Genomic DNA, 19,104 nt, shown 5'->3' with positions numbered 1-19,104 from the left:
AGATTTTGTGTTACAGGTATACAGCTTAGCTGTCCTGTTTTAGTTAGGTTCCTGTGTTTGTAGTCATTGCTTGTAAGAGCTAGGTGTTTATTTTGTATTTACTAAAAATAGCGCGTTAGCGCTTTAAAAACTTCCATTTGTCTCCTGGGTCCTGCTTGTAAAGGGGCAACGAACCGTGGAGAGTATTTCAAGCTTTATTACAATATAAGAGCTTTTGCAAGTTTATATATATATATATATTATATATATATATATATATATATATATATATATATATATATATATATAAAAAAAAATCTTATATGTAAAGTTATTAAGCACTTAATTGAATTTTGTGAAAAAAAAAAAAAGACCCATAAGAAGAAAAAAGGTAAAGCAAACAAGCATTTTTATATCGCCATATAGGATGCCTAGCTCAAAAAAAAAAAAAAAAAAATCTTATCTCTTTTGTGCACACAGATATGTTGTTATTGCAATGGAGGCTCTGGATCAGCTTCTGATGGCTTGCCATTCCCAGAGCATTAAACCTTTCGTCGAAAGCTTCCTTCATATGGTGGCAAAGCTGCTGGAGTCTAGAGAACCAGACTTGCAGGTTCTTGGAACTAATTCAGTAAGTAAAGTCAGTCATTTGTGTTAATAACTTCAACTTCTTGCAACTTCTATTTGAGTCACTTTATTTACAGAAGTGCTTTTAGAAGGTCACTTAGGACAGACAATGTTATTATTTCTGCAGCCTGAAGAGTTCAAATGCAGTGCAATATAAAAATTCAGTTGAAAATCCTGGACATTTCAATTATTTTAATGTATTTTTTATCTTTATTTCTTAAAGGAAATCTTGCTGTATGCTTTTTATTTTCAAAAACTTATTACGATCTAAGAAGATTGTTCTCTCCCACATGTTATGAAAGCAAAGCCTTACTGTTAATTCCAGTGGTCCTCAAAATAATTTGGACATGGGAATAAATGAGCCGTCACTGGCTGTTTTGAGGGCACGCTGATGTATACTGCCAACTATGTGTTTTAACCCTTTCCAGTCCAATGTTGGAACCTGTCTGACATCATCAAAAAGACGTAAAGCACAGGTCTCTAGTTGTTTTTTCTCCGGTAAAAACAAAGAAAACCTTTCAGTGGCCGAGTGAGACCGATAGGAGCCGAGTGAAGCCCAAAAAAAAAAAAAAAAGGGCGAATCTCATAGCCCCATGCATTACAGAGATAACACGGACAAACAATGGCGGTAGCTGCTTCTGCATCCAGCGCTCAAAGAATATCACAGACATTTGCAGAGCTTTCTGAGATGTTATAGCAATAAAATAATGACTTGGATCACATTATTGAGGAGTTTGGTGATAAAACGAGTGATCAGGAGAGGATTTATCAGTATGCAGGTCTATAAAGAGGTATGTGAAAAATACAGTGAACAAGGGGTGGGACTTGGCTGTAGAGACAGTACTGAGTGTTATTTTTGTAATTCAATGCCTTTTGAACCTGTTTTACAATGAAAAAAAATATTTTATACAGCGTGTTTAAAATAAACAGCGCGTTTGAAAATGAACTGGACATGACGCACCTATTGAGTGCTGAATAAATGGACTGCAAAGGGTTAAAACCCTATGCTACACTGTTAGGTGTGCAAAACATCTGATCCAGTATAAAGATTTGATCACTGTTAAGTAATGACTTTTCCGTTGCTTTTGTATGAAGCACTATTTATTATTCGATTACAAAGAGAAGGTGGTGTACACTTTAAACCAGACCAACAATTAAGAAAACATATATCCTGTAAATACTCCACATAAAAAAAGAAATACCTTATTCTTGGTTTGTTGATCTGCTGCACAAGACTCTTGTAATGTGTTTGAAAGGATGTGCGCCCCTGATACAATGCTTCAATCTGTCACATCCCAGGAGGCTGTGCAGCTGGTTTTTAACATCATTCAGCTCAGTGATGTGCTCTGTGTACACATCGGTCAGTAACTTCTCTGAAAAGTGCTGCTTTTCATGTGTTACACGAAACAAATGGGGAAAATGCCTAGTTTTTTTTGTTTACAACACCTAAAAAAAATCGCATTTTGCTTTGAATGCTTTTACAGCAGAAAGTATTTCCATTGGGGTTTTGTCCTTTCCCTGCAGAGTAAGGTTCAAGGCATTGAAGTTTACAGTTACATCAGTAATGAAAGGTAAATCCAAGATGAATACGGCTTCCCCCAGCATAGGCTCAGGCCTTCTCTTTCTCTCAAGAAATCATCCACAAATCTTACAGTAGCCTGCCTCTTGAAAGCCAACGAACATTGCTGTGGAGTACCAGATCTGTATAGTAGTGAGTTTCATATTCCTCAATATATGACTGGAACCGCTGGTGATGAAGAGCATGTGCACAAATAAAGTTTGTAATTCTGATAACTACTTCCATGGTTCCGGGAAAGCATCCACTTTGCAGCTTTCCAATAAGTGTATAATGGTGTATAATGCAATGAAAACCGATTATTTCAGGGTCATTTAAACTCAGAAAAACAAATTTATTTCCTAACATTGCAGGGCATCCATCAGTACAAATAGAAACCAACTTCGACCAGATTAATTAAGTTAAATTATTTTGAAAGTAATGCTTGAGGGATAAATGGATGTCAGACTCACGTGTTTGGCCTCTCAGCAGTATTATACCAATGAGTTGTTTCTCAAAATTACCAATAACATCAGCAGCGTGCTCCATACAGTGTGGGTATCTTACCCAAACTGCAAGTCCAGCATCATCCATGATGTCTGTGCTTTCGTCAAGCTGCAAACTAAAGCACTCTGCTGTAACAGGTTTATGTTCAGTTGATGAAAACAGTCTTGCCCCAACATCTCTAGATGCAAGCAACTGTATTATCAGAGAGTTGCAATAACTTTGTCTAATTTATAATTTCAGTTTTGTTCTTGAACACCTAATATAATACATTTGCAGATAGTAGAAAGCATTCTTTGACCATTTTCTCATCTGCAAACTTTTATTTTTTTTCTTCTGGCTAGTACCCATGCAATTCAGAATGACGCCTCGGTGACCCTGCCTGGTTCCCAGTTTTGTTTAGCATACTTTGTTGAAAACTCAAACAGGCTTTAAGCCCTGTTCTTTCTTTTTTTCTGGCACTGCTGTCCAACAGGTACACATCTTTGTATTGTGGGTGGTTTGTACTGTGATGCCTGTTTTAAGTTGTAGCTTTTATTATGGAGGACTTTCAGACAAATTACACACACACAGCTTGTTCCATCTTCACTGGCAACTGCAGGCTTCCATTGTGGAAAAAAATTGTGCTTGCCTACCTGGGTCGACTTGGTCTTGCTGCTGTCATAGCACTTGACTCCGATTTTGGCCATGCGGTTGATTCCAATGTTGCTCTTGTAGAAGGAAACACATGGCCACATTTTTTTTAGTTTCTCTGAAATTGTGTGAGTTGCATTGGTAATGTCACCAGTCCTGTTTAATTCTGCCTTTTTTAATCAGCCACTTATCCATTTGAATTGTGTTTGATATTACACTCTCCCATATGTTGCAATACAATTTAAATTTCACAACAAATCTTGGGATATAAGGTCTCATCCAAATCACAAGGGGGTACGGCGTCTTTCAAATATATTTTGTGAAACTAATTAAATTTCTCAGAATCTCAGTTTATTGTGCAATTAAAATGTATACAAATACATAAATAAGATTGATAGATCAGCTGTTTAAAACAAACATTTGACATAGCACAATAGCTTGAAATGACTTTGCATTCCCCACCTAAAGCATTACCCGCTGGACTCTACTCGTCTGGCTCCTGGTGAGCTCAAGCCACAATTTGAGCAGAATAAATGCTTCCTTTTTCTATTATTTATTTTTCTGTTGTGTTTCCCTGAGCTATAGCAGGGTTGGCAGATGGCATTCATAACCTCCTTCTGCTGCAGGAAGTAGTAGGAGTTTTCATATTTTGTTCACAGGATGACAAGGTGGGAACATGGAGGGAGAAAGATTGTATTCCTGCATCTGAAACCACTAGAAATGTAAACAAAACCAACAAGTTTGATTTCCCTTATGTGAAAAGTTGGCAGTATCCTGTATTTTACTAGGTACACAGATTTGGAATCCCAACAAAAGTCTGTAGCAGAGGGATTTTACTTGTCATATAATTGCCATCATAAAGTTTAAAACAATTGTTTTAAATTAGAGACTCTCTTTTTGTACAAGTATGTATCAATGAGAAATAATTTAATTTTAAACAGTGGTTTCAACAGCTGTAGGTAGCTGAATATACAATTTCATGAATCTGTGAATTCTTGAAGCTCAAGATTCTCTGCAATAAAATGATGTACATTTTAATTTCTGCCAGCTGTCTGCACATTTGTCTGTCACATCTTAATAGGCTCTCACTTAAATCTCTGTTTTAACTGATCTGGCCTAGTGATGTGATCTTGTTTCTTTCAGCAGTGATTCATGGCTCCATTGTTCTGAGAATAAGACACTGAAACTGTAAAAGAACAAGAGGCAGAAAGTCTCTGGAGCTAGTGAAAAGTAATGGGTCTTTTATTGTGTGTTGTGAAATATGTTGATGAAATCACCACTTTCCCACAAAGAAAGTGTTCAATTTGATGACTTTGTGGTGCATTATACAGGGGACCAAATGTTTTGAAGATCTTATAATTTAATTAAAGATATTATTGCATGAAATGATTCATTGGGATTCTATACCAGTAGGCATTCCAAAAGGCAATTTATGTGTGTTCTTCCTTCGGGTTTCAGGTTTATGAATATCAGGCCAGTCAGTAATGGTTCATTAGGACTATTTAATCATGTTTGTTATACATGAATAAGTGGTATTTAGATCACTGCTGTTTAGGTTAGTTTGATTGAATAGACCCCACAGTGACCTGAAAGTACTGAAATAGGACCTGCTCTTAGTACACCTTACATCATGGTTATCATCATTTCATTGCTCATTTGGTTTGCACTAAGTGAACATCTGAATTACTGAATTAAAAAATAATAATAATAATACAATAAATAAAAACATTCTGTATGTTTTCAATTACTATTAACTGCATGGAGCAGCCCTTAAGGAATACCCTGAAGGTGAAAAAACACAAATTCATAGATTAATTTTTTTTTTGTTCCCTCTTAAGCTGCCATTGCAGCTGAAAAGAACGCCTACACTGGTGTTTGGATTCCAAAGCTTATCAGTTATTTATAGCTGGTATTTAGAAGTGGCGGAGTGGATGTGGTATGAAGTGAAAGAGATATTAATTATATGTAGGGCTTCTGACTTTTGGTTTTAACCAATAAAAAACAATAAAATGCCTCGATACAAAAAACAAAGAAGTCGGTGTATAGCCAATAAACCCCGGAAAAAAACTGGAAATGGTTACTCAATTCATGTTGACTTCACCCCATTCCCATTAAAAAAAACAAAATAAACAAAAACTAAAACAAACTACCTTTCCATGCAGTTGGGTAATGTCCCTCCTTCCTGACTCGTATGTATCATTGATTCTTTATGAATAGTTTAAAACCCACCCCAACTACTACATATCTGTTGGTGACTCCACTTGTGAAATTAAAACGAGGTTACAATTACTATAAGCTTGTTTGTGGGATTTAAAACTATATTACAGATAGTGAGTATTTAAAACAGAATTGCAAATTACAAAAAAAAAAAAAAATATTTATTCTTGGTTTGAATGATTGACCATAATGATTTAGTTGTGGAAGATAGCAAAGTAAATTATGTACAACTAAGCGTGCAAATACTGTTGAATTACTACTATTGTGACAGAAAAAAAACAACCAAGCATTTTGGAAATTAGGCAAAAACTATAATTTCATACAGTATATAAAAAGCGAAAGCACTGGGGGGAAAAATAAATTTCCATAAAACTTGAAAATAGCTAAACGTAAACACTGAAAAATGAAATTAATAAAAAGAGGCTCTAATTATGTATAGGGTGCCAATACTTTTGACTGCAACTGGGTATATGTCTATAATCATGAGTGAACAAAAGTATAATGTATATATATATAATAGTGGTGCACTCGCACCCTAATTTCATGTTTGATTATCGTATAGGCATTTATCAACGATAATCGATGCGTTGATAATCGATGTTTTATTTTTCAAAATAAAATACGTTTGTTCTTTTTTAACAGAAGATCCAATAACTAAAAACACTGTTTTGCATAATAATTAAACAGAAAGTCACAACTTCTGTTCAAATTACAAAACTTCCGAATATAAAAAAAGAAATGCAAACGACAACTGAAAAGAATACGCGTGCGTCCGCATCAGATGTCCCTTACATTGTAATAATAAAAATACTATATTTTAACAGAAGTAATTTCTATCTGAACTATGTTTGTTCATTACTGGTAACATTTTATGTCCAAAAGCAAAGCAAAACATTTGAATTAATCTCACAAATCCGGACTAATTTAACTGTAGTACTAAATTCAGCTCCTTTTTATATGATATTGTCATATAATCCAAACACAACATCCTTTAAAACAAAATAAGGTAAATCCAGTGTATTTATCGGATTTAAAACAAACAAAAAAAATGTATTGCCTTAATTTTTAAATCAAGAAAATGTGAATACACTAGGGCCTGCTTCTGATTTGGCTTGTCCAGCGTGAATGTTAAACTACTGTACTAGCACTAAAAGAAATGTACTCTCATACACTCAAGGCTTTATTGCAAACCGGCAACAGGAGACTTCAAACTGGGTTCTAATTTGATGCATCAATTCACCAATAGGTAATCGAAGCTCAGGCAGTATAAGGACAGATTATCAATAATAGATGCATCGATTAGTTGTTGCACCCCTAATATATAACAACTGAATTTGGGAAAATGGGTTCTTAGACCAAGCTCTGCTTCTGCTCAGCAATGCACCGTAATTTGGAACTGTGTGATTCAGTTGGTCATTCTGTTGTTGGATTTGAATGATACAGCAAAGAAAGAAGAAAAGTTACTTGATGCTAGTTACTGTATCTGTTGTATGAAATACATAGAAATAAAGAAATTACAGAAAAACACATCCTCTACATTTTCTTAAAATTGATTTTATATTATATTGCTAGTACAGTGCTTCCTTGTTATTTCACTATCTGATATGGCATCCTGTCTCAATACCCACCCACTATACCTATGGAAAGGACATGGCGAGCTGAAAGTTGGCAGTCATACTCAAAGTGGCACCCAATTATGATTAACTGCAAATTTGAGCTTTTTTTCTTTTTTTTTAACAGACTGGCCACAGCCATTCATGTCTCATTCCCTTTGACTTTTATTTCCTGTGACATGACTGATATTTGTAATCTCTTCCTTTTGCCCTCGGATTATCGTGAATTATTTGAGCCTATTTCAGCTTATTTATTTATTTATTTGTAATCAAAGAATAACATAATTTTAACATTATCAAACCTACCAGAAAGTTCAAACAATGAAACTTTTACTGTTTGCAACTTGGATAATGGAAAAACTTACACTCAAGCCTTATAAAGAATATTAATAAATCATGTATCTGATAATATCTGGTGTACTGTGTACATACAATTTTGTAACAATTTGCTGAATGTGGCTATGTTTAAAACATTCTTTAATTATTTTAAACTTAAATAAAAGAATATATATATATAACAGTCGACTTAAAATAAAACTGTAAAGATTAAAATAATTATCTAATAGTAAACATTTTCTGTGGCTTGTTAATGTTTACCAAAAAATTCATTTTGATAGTTAAAGTGTGCTATTAGTCTACTACCAGTTTCTGAGGTTGGCTGTCACTTTTCTAGTTGACTATTCTGTGCTACCCCTAAAATTTTCCCTCAAACTACATAGTTGAATAAAAATAGTTTGGCATCAAAGAATTCTCAGATGACAATATGGAATTACAATGTACTATTTATTATCTTCTTCGCTAAACCTCTGTAACCTACAAAAAGTCTGGATGAATATCAGGCTCATTAATGGGTAAATCACTTCTAAAGTAGCTGTTCATGCACACTGGCACTTGTCCTGTTACATAGGTTACAGTGTTTTCCCTTCAAAGAATGTAATGCTTTGTTTCTTTTTGTCCTAGAAAACATTAAGTTTGACTTGCTTTTCTTGTTGTGCATTAGTCACACCACTTTCAGCATTAACAAAAACCATACATAAGAAAATTTACGAGCGAGGAGAGGCCATTTGGCCCATCTAAACTTGGTTCCTAGTAGCTGATTAATCTCAGAACTTTGTCTGTTTCTGCCTCAGCAACATGACTAGGTATCCAGAAAAAGATAAATTAAATACCTAGTGTGACCTTTCTCTGCACAAAATAAAACCCTGCGTGATGCTGACAAGTAAATGAAATGCTTGCAGTGGAGGAGTGAGAATGTTTTGTTTTATGTTGGTAGCTTTTGTCTCATTAAACTGTCTTCCATTCAGATAAGAACTAAACATAAAATTAGAGAGAAGGGTGAAACCTAATTGTTTTCTAAAAAAAAAATTCCCCCAAGTACCTGATTTAATTGTCCTACCTCATTGGAGTATTATTTTCTTCCTAAATGTGAAATATTGTATAAAACCTAATTGTGAGGCAATGCTTAGGGGGGTTTAACATTGCTGTTTACTTTACAGCAGGTAGTTAACACATTTACCAAACAATGTAAATGTGATCAAATGTATGGTTATCTTTCCCAAGTATTTAAGGAAATTCAACAAATAATCTTTGTAGTATTTCAGTTTACAGTATTCTGAATCCACAAACCGCTGTCCAAAGAGCAGCCGGTGTCTGGAACAAGCAATTAATACATGAAAGGCTTGCAGCGAAGCAGGCCAAAAAAAGCTGTTTGGCTTTTGAGATACTGTACTGGTTATCATAGGGACCACTTGTGAAACTTGAAACTTATAGGAAGATAAAAAAAAAAAAAAAAAAACCCATGAAGAGACTTTTAGATCAATATGTCAACTGTCTGCAGAACAGAGGACAAAATAATACATTTAAATTCCGGGAAGCAGTACTTCTGGCATAGAGCAAATCAGAAACGTTATTTTGGCATTATTCATAAGGTTACATTTTAGCTAACTGTTGAAAGACAATTTAAACTGGCATCAATATGTGAAGAGAGTTGCATCTGAGCCTCAGTCTCTCCCTTACATTCTCCACGTTAATTACTCTTATTTAAAGAGCATTCAGAAGAAAAGATCAACGCTGCTTCTCCATGAAATGTTCACCTCCCCACCCTCCATTGCTGTTTCAAACCCTGTAATTCTACACAGACGGTACTGAATGCTGTGCCACTGCAGTAACACATTTAGCTGCAAAGGTTATAATTTTGTCTTATTTCCATAGACTCAGACTATAATTTAATATCAAAATGACACTGAACTATAGTACAGCAGGGTTTACTGAATAATCAACATTGCATTTCTAAACCACTTTTTCTCACTGTGTATTATGACCAAGCAAATAAATAATATTTTTTTCTGTTTTAAATCAGAAATAATACAGGTGCAAATCATGTTCTTCCAGATCACAAATAATACTGCTTTAGTAATCCTCTATATTTTTTATGCCTGGCTAAAAGCTGCACTTACCCACATAGAACCATAAGGTCAGATCAGCCACATGATGACCCAGACAAGCTGTACCCCTGAAAGCCCTAGAAACACAACAAGCTATTCTATTGTGAATACAAAGCTTTTTAAACACACAGCTGCAAACGAGCAGCTAAGGCAGGCTGAATACCTTAACAACTTAATTTGAATGGTATTTCAGCTTACAATTTAACATGTTAAGACATCTGTTTATTGGCCCTGTTTTTTTCCCCTGTATTGTGTCACAACTCCTTCAGTCTCTTCTGTTGAAACCCTGGCTTATCTTCAGACTCCAGCTACTCCTCGTCAGCTATGATCAGTTGTCATCCCAACTTCATCTTTTTTGGCACTTCACCATGCAACTACAAACAGAAACAGGAATCCCGGCTCTACACAAATCTTCAGCCCAGCCGTCTACTCTTCAATTCACCACAGCTCTTATCTCCCCCCTTTGTAAAACAGCAGTTCCTGACATTAAGAAACGGACTATTTCAAAACTAAAAAACTGCCTCAATGAAATAACATTCATTATCCTTCATCTGTCCGCAAAGAAAAGTTATTTTCTCTCTGTCTTCAATCAACTCGCATTCCTGATTCCAGTCACTCCAGCAATGACGTCATCACAAATTGCCACTCTCCAGTAAAGTAGATGTTTGTTTTAATATCTGCAAACTTTTTAGTCAGCGTGCACACCCGGGGATGGGCTTCCACTCAGGTGGTACGGGGGAGCTGACCCCGATGTCTCCGTCGAGGATGTGTTGTGGGCGGTGGGAAAGTCAATCGGGTTTAGAAATATTAAATCTGCCTCATGAATGAACAAAGCAATAGTTGTTTTCCTGGGTCAAGAAATTCTGGTCAGTAAAATTGTGGAGGAAGGGTTTGTTATAAATGATTCATTTATTTGTCAATAAATTTTCAAATATCCCCCCGTTTTATTGATAACGCCGTAGTTAAGAGAGAGCTCTCTCGATATGGCAAAATAATGTCACCTTTTAAACAAATCCCACTCGGTTGCAAGGCACCAGAAATTAAACATGCAATGTCTTTCAGAAGACAGGTTTTTGTGCTTCTGAACGACCCTGGTTTTGTTTTAAATGTTGCATGGCGTTTTAATATTGAAGGTAGGGACTATGTAGTGTTTGCAAGCACAGATGTAATGAAATGTTATCGTTGTGGGGAACAGGGGCATCTCAAACATTCATGCTCACAGTCAAACACAGAAACAAGTCTGAGTGGTAACAGCAATGCTAACGGGAAGGGGGCCGAAGTGGTTCAGAGAGCGCAGGTGGAAGAGACAGAGTGACAGGAACCAGACGACTCAGCCCAGCAACAGCCTGCCAGCAGTGAGTCTGCAGCCGAACCAGAGGCTGCTACAACATCGGCTGATGCTGACCAGGAGAGTGAGTTCAAGGTGGTGGGGAAGAAATGGCAGCTGAAAGAGAGGAAGGCGTCCTCTGCTGCTGCCGACGCGGCAGGCAGGGGGGAGTCAATTTGGGGACCTATGGTTTCTCACGGCAGTGGCAGAGGGTCTCAGCCCTGCATTGCGGTGGAACAGACTAGTCAGATGGAGGAGGGTGTGGATGATGATTCCCGGCCTGCTGATCGTGATTCTCAGGTTTAGGTATCTGGTGAGGTTAGCGGAGGTGAATCTCTGTCGGCTCCAATGGCGGTACTTGGCTGTGAGGAGGGAGTCGGCGGTGACGGAGCTCAAGCTGGCTCTGATGGGAATCTTGTCCCGGGTGGCTCCTCTCGGCCCGTGGAGTCAGCGGTGGCGGAGGAACCAGTGGAGGAATCGGCGGATGAGGAGAAGATGTCGCTGTATGAGGAGGGCAAAGAGGATGATGGAAATTTCTCCGACACCTTGCAGTTCTCTGACATTTCGGCCACCCAAACCGGTAAGGGAAAATTATATACTATTAAAGAAATCAGCACTTTTATTGATAGAACAAAGGGTAAGAAGTGATTTAGTGTCAAGGGAGGTCATCATATCATTCCGTGCATGAAAGTAACAGAATTGGAATATACAAGGGGGAGTCTTAAACCATTCTCTGTGTCTTCTTGGTTTCTGGTCTCCAACTCCCCCACTGACAAAGAATGCTTTTAAAAAGAATCGTAAACTAAATACTGGACACATGACTTATGTTCATGATCGCTGAATGACTCATTAGGCGCCACAAGCCAACAGTTCACACTTAAGACAAGAACCAGTCTATGTCATAAGTCCAGCCTACAGGGGGCAGAATAGCGGACCAATGGAGAACAACCAATGAAAAACACTTTACGTGAGCTCAGGCACTGCTCAACTTAACCCAACTATCTAGTCACAGGGGTAGAAAGAGACCTACAAAAGTATGAGCGCGACATTGAAACGACGCTCCTGACACGAAATCCAAGGCTCTAATACACAAACCAGTCTTTGAACTGTGATAACGTGGAGATACAGTCTGCGACCAGTGGGACAGGGATACCGTTTTCAGACACTCTAATATGAGATAACTATTCTAGTGTTTGCCTTTTTTTTTCCTTTATATAGTTTTATTTCTAATAAAACTGTTACTGTTTTCACTAGAAATGTGATCTAGTCTGATTATTTCAATAAGGGTTGGGTTCTACGTGATTTTAATTCAAAACAAGGTATTCCATTATTACAATTTTAACTAATCAAAACAGAAATATACCTTGCACACTACAGTAAGTAGAGGGAATTTTTTTTTTTCCCCAGACCAGAAACTTTTTCTATACTCTGAAAATGTTGTATTCAGGAAAGCAACTTTAGCTGAATTTGATAAAAAAACAAAAAAAACAACTCGGGGGTGAGTTTTATTTTTTAAAAAGCTGAGTCAGGTGTTGGGACAATGTGACACTGGTCATGTCCTCATACTGGGAGAAGATTTTAACTGCACTGTGGATTTTAACAATGATAGAAACCATGGGGAGCCCAATCCCCAATCTGTTAGGGAGCTGGCCACTGTATTAAACACTTTTGACCTGGTTGACATCTGGAGGAATTTTCATTCCACCAGCAAACAATACAGATGGATTAAAGTCAATCAGAATCATCTGTCAGGGGCACGTTTGGACCAGTTTTACACACCAAAGCATCACACAAATAAATTCATTAGATGCAGTATCTCACCCAACTCTATTTCCAATCATCACTTTGTATCTGTTACTATCTCTTTACCCACCAAAACACATTCAAAGTCATACTGGCATTTTAACACAAAACTACTGTTAGACAAACAATTCACCAATTATTTTTAATTATTTTGGCAGAATTGGAGAAAAGAAGAAAATAAGTGACAGTTTGAGGCAGTAGTGGGATATCGGAAAGGTCCAAATTAAAGTTTTTTGTCAGCAGTACACACAGTGCGTCACCAGGTCAGTAGATGCAGTGGTCAGTGAGTTAGAGAGTGAGATTGTGGAGTTTGAGAGGCAGTTGGATGTTCCGCGCAGTGAACAGGTGTACCAGGGCCTGAAGGAGAGACTGCAGCGCCTGGGCAGCCTGCTGGAGGAGAAGGTGAAGGGCTGCCTGCTCAGAGCCCATTTTACTGAGATTAAAGATATGGATGCTCCTACAGCTGCCGCCTTCAGCCTGGAGAGGGGGGGCGCAAGCAGATGAGCTGCCTGAGGCTGCCCTGCGGAGCTCAGGCATGCGGCAGTGGATTTCTACAGTGGTCTCTTTAAGGCTAAGAACTGTGAGCTGGGAGAGATAGAGCGATTGCATCAGGGGCTCCCCAGTCTGAGTGAGGAGGAGTGGCGCAGGCTGGACACCCCGCTGACCTTCCAGGAGCTCACTGCCGCCGACATGCAGCTCTCCAACCAGAAAGTGCCTGGGATCAACGGGCTGCAAGCTGAATTTTATAAACGATTCAGGGACTGTGACAGGATTTTTATAAGGTCCTTCAGGAATGCAACCTGGATGGAGAGCTGCCTTTGAGCTGCCACAGGGCACTAATCACGCTGCTACCCAAGAAAAGAGACCTCTGTAACCTTAAGAACTGGCACCCCGTCTCATTGTTGTGCTCAGACTACAAAATCTTTTCCATGGCACTGGCAAATCGGCTGTGGACACAAATAGGATCATTGGTGCATAAGGATCAATCCTATTGTGTACCAGACCGGTCCAGTTTTGATAATTTGTTTTTAATAAGAGACCTTTTTAATGTGTCCAAACTTTTTAATATTGACAGTGTTTTAATTTCAATTGACCAGGAAAATGCTTGACCATGAGTATTTGTTTCATACACTGAAGGCACTTGGTTTTGGCCCTGTTTTTATTTCTAATATTATAAGAATGTTTTTTAGCCTGGTGAAAGTAAACAATGATCTGAATGTCCATTTCCCTGTGCAGAGCGGGATACGACAGGGCTGCTCCCTCTCAGCGATGTTCTACTCTCTTTATAGAGCCTTTCCTGCATCAGCTGAGGGAGAAGCTAACTGTGTCAGCTGCACCCAACTGCGCCCCCATCAGGCTATCTACATATGCTGATGACCTAAATGTTTTCATTACTAATGACAGGGACGTCACTGTGTTGGAATCCTGCATTAAGAATTATGAGAAGGCCACATCAGCTCGGGTTAATTGAGCAAAAAGTGCAGCTTTTCTGTCTGGTAGCTGGGAGGGAGTAACTCCCCCATCGATGACTTGGGAAAACACTGGGGTTAAGATATTGGGAGTGTTTTTTGGTAAAGAAGGATTCATGTAACAGAACTGGGAGGAATTGCTGGATAAAGTGAAAGGGAGGCTGCAGAGCTGGCAGTGGCTCCTTTCACGACTCTCATCTCACGACTCTTCTCTCACGACTCTCGTTATTAACAATTTGGTGGCACCTATGCTCTGACATACGTTGGTGTGTCTGGATCTTCCCCTGGGGTATAAGAAGTTAAATAGTGAAACTAAATCTTAACAGTGTGCACTAAACATCATATTTTTTAGATTGTTTGGCAACCCATCAGAAAAGTTGTCGCGACTCATATTTAGGTCGCGACCCCCACTTTGGGAAACGTTGTCTTAGCTGATTTCTTTTTTTTTTTGTTGATTTTCATTATGAACCCCCCTCTCCACACGCAGAGTCTAAGTTTTCTCAACTCTCTTTTTTCCCAAACTAGGGATTCCTCTAGCTGTAGAAAAAAACAGCTGGTCCTTCCACATCTATAGAGTTATTGGAAATCACACTTTAATTTCTTTAAAGCATCTCTCCCTAAAGAAAAAATAGATTGCATTGCTATTTTAATTTCTTCTGTCTCTTCTTGTCACCATAATTGCACAATAAGAATTACTGTATTTTACAGGGTCATACATTTGTTTAATATCTTCTTCAGCTTGCCTCATATGTCAATTCTATCTCACTCTTTTACTATTGATTCTTTTTGTCATGAAGAATTACACTTATGGAAACTCCTTCTAACTCGGTAGAATGGAATAACTTTTTTCTGTGATGAATGCCTTCTACAACCCGAAGATTTACAGCTGTGTACCGACGCTTCTCCTTCCCATGGTTTCGGAGGGTACTTTACTGGAAAATGGTTTGCTGCTTCTTGGCCCGAAGAGTTTTCACATCTATTCCTAATCAGTCTTCTGTGTTGTGTGAAATGTACCCAGTTGCAGTAGCTGTATTTCTTAGGGGGTCTTCCTGGGCTAAAAAATCTATCCCCATTCACTCAGATAATTTAGCTACTGTTCAAATTATAAACAAATGCCGGTCGTCCTCTCACTCTATCATGAACATTTTCTGAAGAATCACTTGGTTATCAGTTTGCCTTCAATTCATATTAAGAGCAGATCACATTCCAGGCTACAAGAACCAGATTGCTGACATGCTTTCTCATTTCCAATCTTAGAAATTCAGACACTTGGCTCCAGAAGTGGATCTATATCCATCACTGATTCCTACATTTTTAGACCTAACATTTCTGTAAATCATGCTATCTATCCCCTTCTCTTACAAGTGTAGTAAACAGCCTTACTCAACATCTCACTTTGCACGCTACAAACCATACTGGTCAGCTTGGAATAGTTTTAAAAAGTTCCATGCAATTTTTAACATTCCTTTTCCTTCATGGTGCTGTTTCAGTCACTGCATTTTTTAACCTCCCTCAATAACTCTCACAAGCAAGCTTTTTGCATTAAAGTGGTCACATCAGGCATTCAGTTCTTTCACAAATTAATATTTTGTTCCCCTAGCCACGCTGCAGCTGATTCTCACATTTCTTTAGTTCTCAAAGGGTTCAAACATACTGAAGCTTTCACATCTAAGCCTTGTTTGCCCATTACAATAGACATACTTTTTCACTGCATACACACTTTTTGTTCCAGTTATCAATCTAACAGTTTAGATAAAATTCTTGGCTTTATTTGGGTTCTTAAGATGTTCAGAATTCACTGCTTCCTCTTCAACTCTCTCATTCATCCATGCATCAACAATTATCTATTCCCTCAAACGATACTCTGACCTTCCTTTTAAAAATAGCAAACCAATCAAGAAAGGAAAGGCTCCTTGATTTATTACTTCAGAGTAAATTCAGTAAGTCCTTATGAATCCCTCTTCCTTTCATCCAATTCATGTGTCGCAAGGTGCTTCCAGTTCACATCCCCTGTTTGTAAACGAAAATGGAACTGTCATTACCTGCCACTGGTTTATCTTTCACTTCAGGTAGATCCGTTCAGATTGTGGGTTTTCAGCAGAGAAATGACTATTCAGGTCATTCTTTTCGAATAGGAACATACAGCCTCCCGTTGTAGAACTCAGTCGGTGGTCATCAGAAGCATATCAATTATAGATCAGAACTGACGTCAACATCCTTTCGCTCAATTCAATACTTTAATTTATCCTGCGGCATTGGGACCTGCTCTGATCTTTTGGGGATCTCCGGCCTCCTCTAAACGGCCAGGCAGTGGCCCCTCAAACTAAGCAGGTTTGATGCCAAATTGTTTCCAGTCACCCTTCACATACCTCTCGTTCTTTCATTTGCATTATCATAAATAAAATCTTTAAACTCATACTGTCGGGGTTTGACCTGAACCAGAGTATACTTTGGCTCTTGAAAGTCTGATTCAATGTTGCCATAGAACTGGAAAAACTTGAATGATGAAACACCAATTCTGAACAACTGCTGTCTTGAAACCTTTTGTCTTTGTTCACATACATAACATGTATAACCAGAGAGTTGCTTGTTTTATAATCTGTTCATTATGGAGCTGATAATCCAGTTACTTTGTCATATAGTCTATTGTCTTCCATCTTCAGCTAGAACTCTGTTTCATTTAGTAATTTTTAATTGTTTAATACACTGCCACAGATCCAGTGTTCTAATCATATTTTTACTAAACATTTGGCAGTAAAAGGTAGTTTGCTGTAATGGTCTTTACTGTACCCATTTACTTCTCAAATATTTGGGGTTTTTTTAGATTTAAAACATGAAATCTAGTACTGCTGTTTGTTTTTAAGGTTGCACTTGAGGGTGAAATTGTCCCATCCTTCAATGGCTACTTTCCTGTAGTTAACTGACTAGCTTTTTCCCTTATAGATCGACATGCTTTCAGTCACTAACATGCTTTGACTCAACATATATTCTGGGAATAGGGAATAGGTGTACTTTTCAATTGCTTTTAATCCAACAAACCATAAGAACAATACAGATGTCACAATTTCATGTATAAATTGCATTACAGGTTTCTTTTTTTCATTCCCACAGTTTGTCAAGTTTGCAAACATAGAAGAGGACACCCCTTCTTACCACCGACGCTATGACTTCTTTGTCTCCCAGTTCAGTGCCATGTGCCATTCCACTCATGATGACCCTGACACAAGAACTAAGTGAGTACTTAGGAATGTGGTTGGAGGTACTAATGAAATGCAGTTCAATACCCTGGAGTGTGTAGAGATTAGAATCCCCAGGATACAGCCCCAACGCCGCCCAGATTTGCTTTGAGACAAATTTAGTGAAAATGGGTTAACCTTTTCAAGACCAAGCATTTTTCAGTGGGATGCTCTCCCAGGACCAGCTGTAGTTTTCTCTCTTCCTATAAAAATGTACTAAAAATGTCTTTTTACAGAATCATCTTGGAACTTATAAAGTACTTCAGAAACTTTTTGCTTTTATTTTAAATACAATATTTAGTTTTTTTTTTTTGTTTGTTTTTAAGTAAAGTATTTTTGTTGTTATTATTATTATTATTATTATTATTATTATTATTATTATTATTATTATTATTATTATTATTATTATTAATTATGTATTTTGCTTAGAGATGCATGTATAAAAACAAACATATCCTATGACCTGAGGGACCTTACAATGCTTCCTGAAAGTTTTGTTGAAAAATATTGATGTTTGGAAAAATAACAAGACATTGTTACTATCCCACCACCCTCATACATAATCCGATTTCTTCTGGCTCTGTCTTACTGAAACGTTGCTTTTTTTTTTTTTTTTTTTTTTTTGGATTCGTTGGTGCAGCCACCATATTGAGTTTCTGCAGAGACATGGAGTGAAGTTACATGATGAATAAAATAAATAAATAATGGACATGGTATGTCTCCAATTACTATACACTTAAATGTGTATTTTCGACTAATGTTCTGATTACATTTTTACCAGTTTCAAAACACTTAAGATGATTTCTGAAATGGTTGTTTTTTAAAAAGGGAAATAAAACAAAAACCGTCAAAGTGAGTATTTTATTTATGTTTACCAGAGTATTTACATTTATAAATTGTGCTTCACTGATTTTAGCATCCAATTATATGATAAGTTCAAAACTGTAAAGTTCATGAGCAGCACTCAATAGAGGCAGAATCACCAGGCGCCTGCTTCATCCACCCTGTACCAGTAGATTCGCTGGTGCCCAAGCGAGCTCGGCACTAATGTGACATGCATTTCTACAGAGCGGAATCAGCTGCAAGACAGCCACAAATATGCTTATATTAGTGCTTTGTAAGAATGGTCTCAAAATAATAGGTTTACCTTGAGAGGCTGGAGTCTCGATTTGAGGTTGATATTTACAATAATAACTTGCCAAAGTTAGTAAACTGAGTGCGAAAGTTGTTGCCATGCATGCATTTTAGCCTTATACGGAACTCTGACCACATTATTGTGCATCTCAAATTTCTATTTAACTGAATTTTTATTATTATTTTTACATATAGATTGTTAATCTCCTCTAAAGTTAATCTGATTAAATCAAACTGTCAGAACTAATGACTCAAATTGACACAAGGCAGTTAGGTGACCTCGAATTGAGTAAATTCTGTGACTCGAGCTTGTCATGTCAAAGACTCAATTTGACTCGAGTCTTTACCCCCTGTGACTCAACTCGAGTTGAGTCACAATTTTTGTGACTCAATTGCAGCACTGCATAAAATCCATATGTTCATGGAGTCTGTACAAAGCCTGTCTATGGTGAGACAGTTGCTGGCTTCTCCATCGCTGATACCTTGTGTTTTTAAGAATCAAAGCCATAACGTTCATTCTAAGAAGCGCTATATCTTCCATGGGCATGGGCTCAATATCTGCT

At 37.6% G+C, this 19,104-nt stretch overlaps 1 protein-coding gene across 4 annotated transcripts in view; it reads left to right on the top strand.

The window, feature by feature from the left end:
* The window catches only part of efr3a (EFR3 homolog A (S. cerevisiae)), a 273,730-nt gene that overhangs the window by 91,700 nt on the left and 162,926 nt on the right, over positions 1-19,104 (top strand). For all 4 annotated transcript variants that reach the window (XM_041245312.1, XM_041245313.1, XM_041245314.1 and 1 more), the window contains 2 exons: positions 460-610; positions 17,283-17,404. In XM_041245312.1, coding sequence (XP_041101246.1) covers positions 460-610; positions 17,283-17,404 — 273 coding nt within the window. The remainder of the gene's footprint in view (positions 1-459; positions 611-17,282; positions 17,405-19,104) is intronic.

The sequence above is a fragment of the Polyodon spathula genome, chromosome 3 (assembly GCF_017654505.1).
Source record: "Polyodon spathula isolate WHYD16114869_AA chromosome 3, ASM1765450v1, whole genome shotgun sequence".
Lineage (NCBI taxonomy): Eukaryota > Metazoa > Chordata > Actinopteri > Acipenseriformes > Polyodontidae > Polyodon > Polyodon spathula.
The sequence above is the reverse complement of the archived record's forward strand: the minus strand, read 5'-3'. Positions and strand labels throughout refer to the sequence as shown.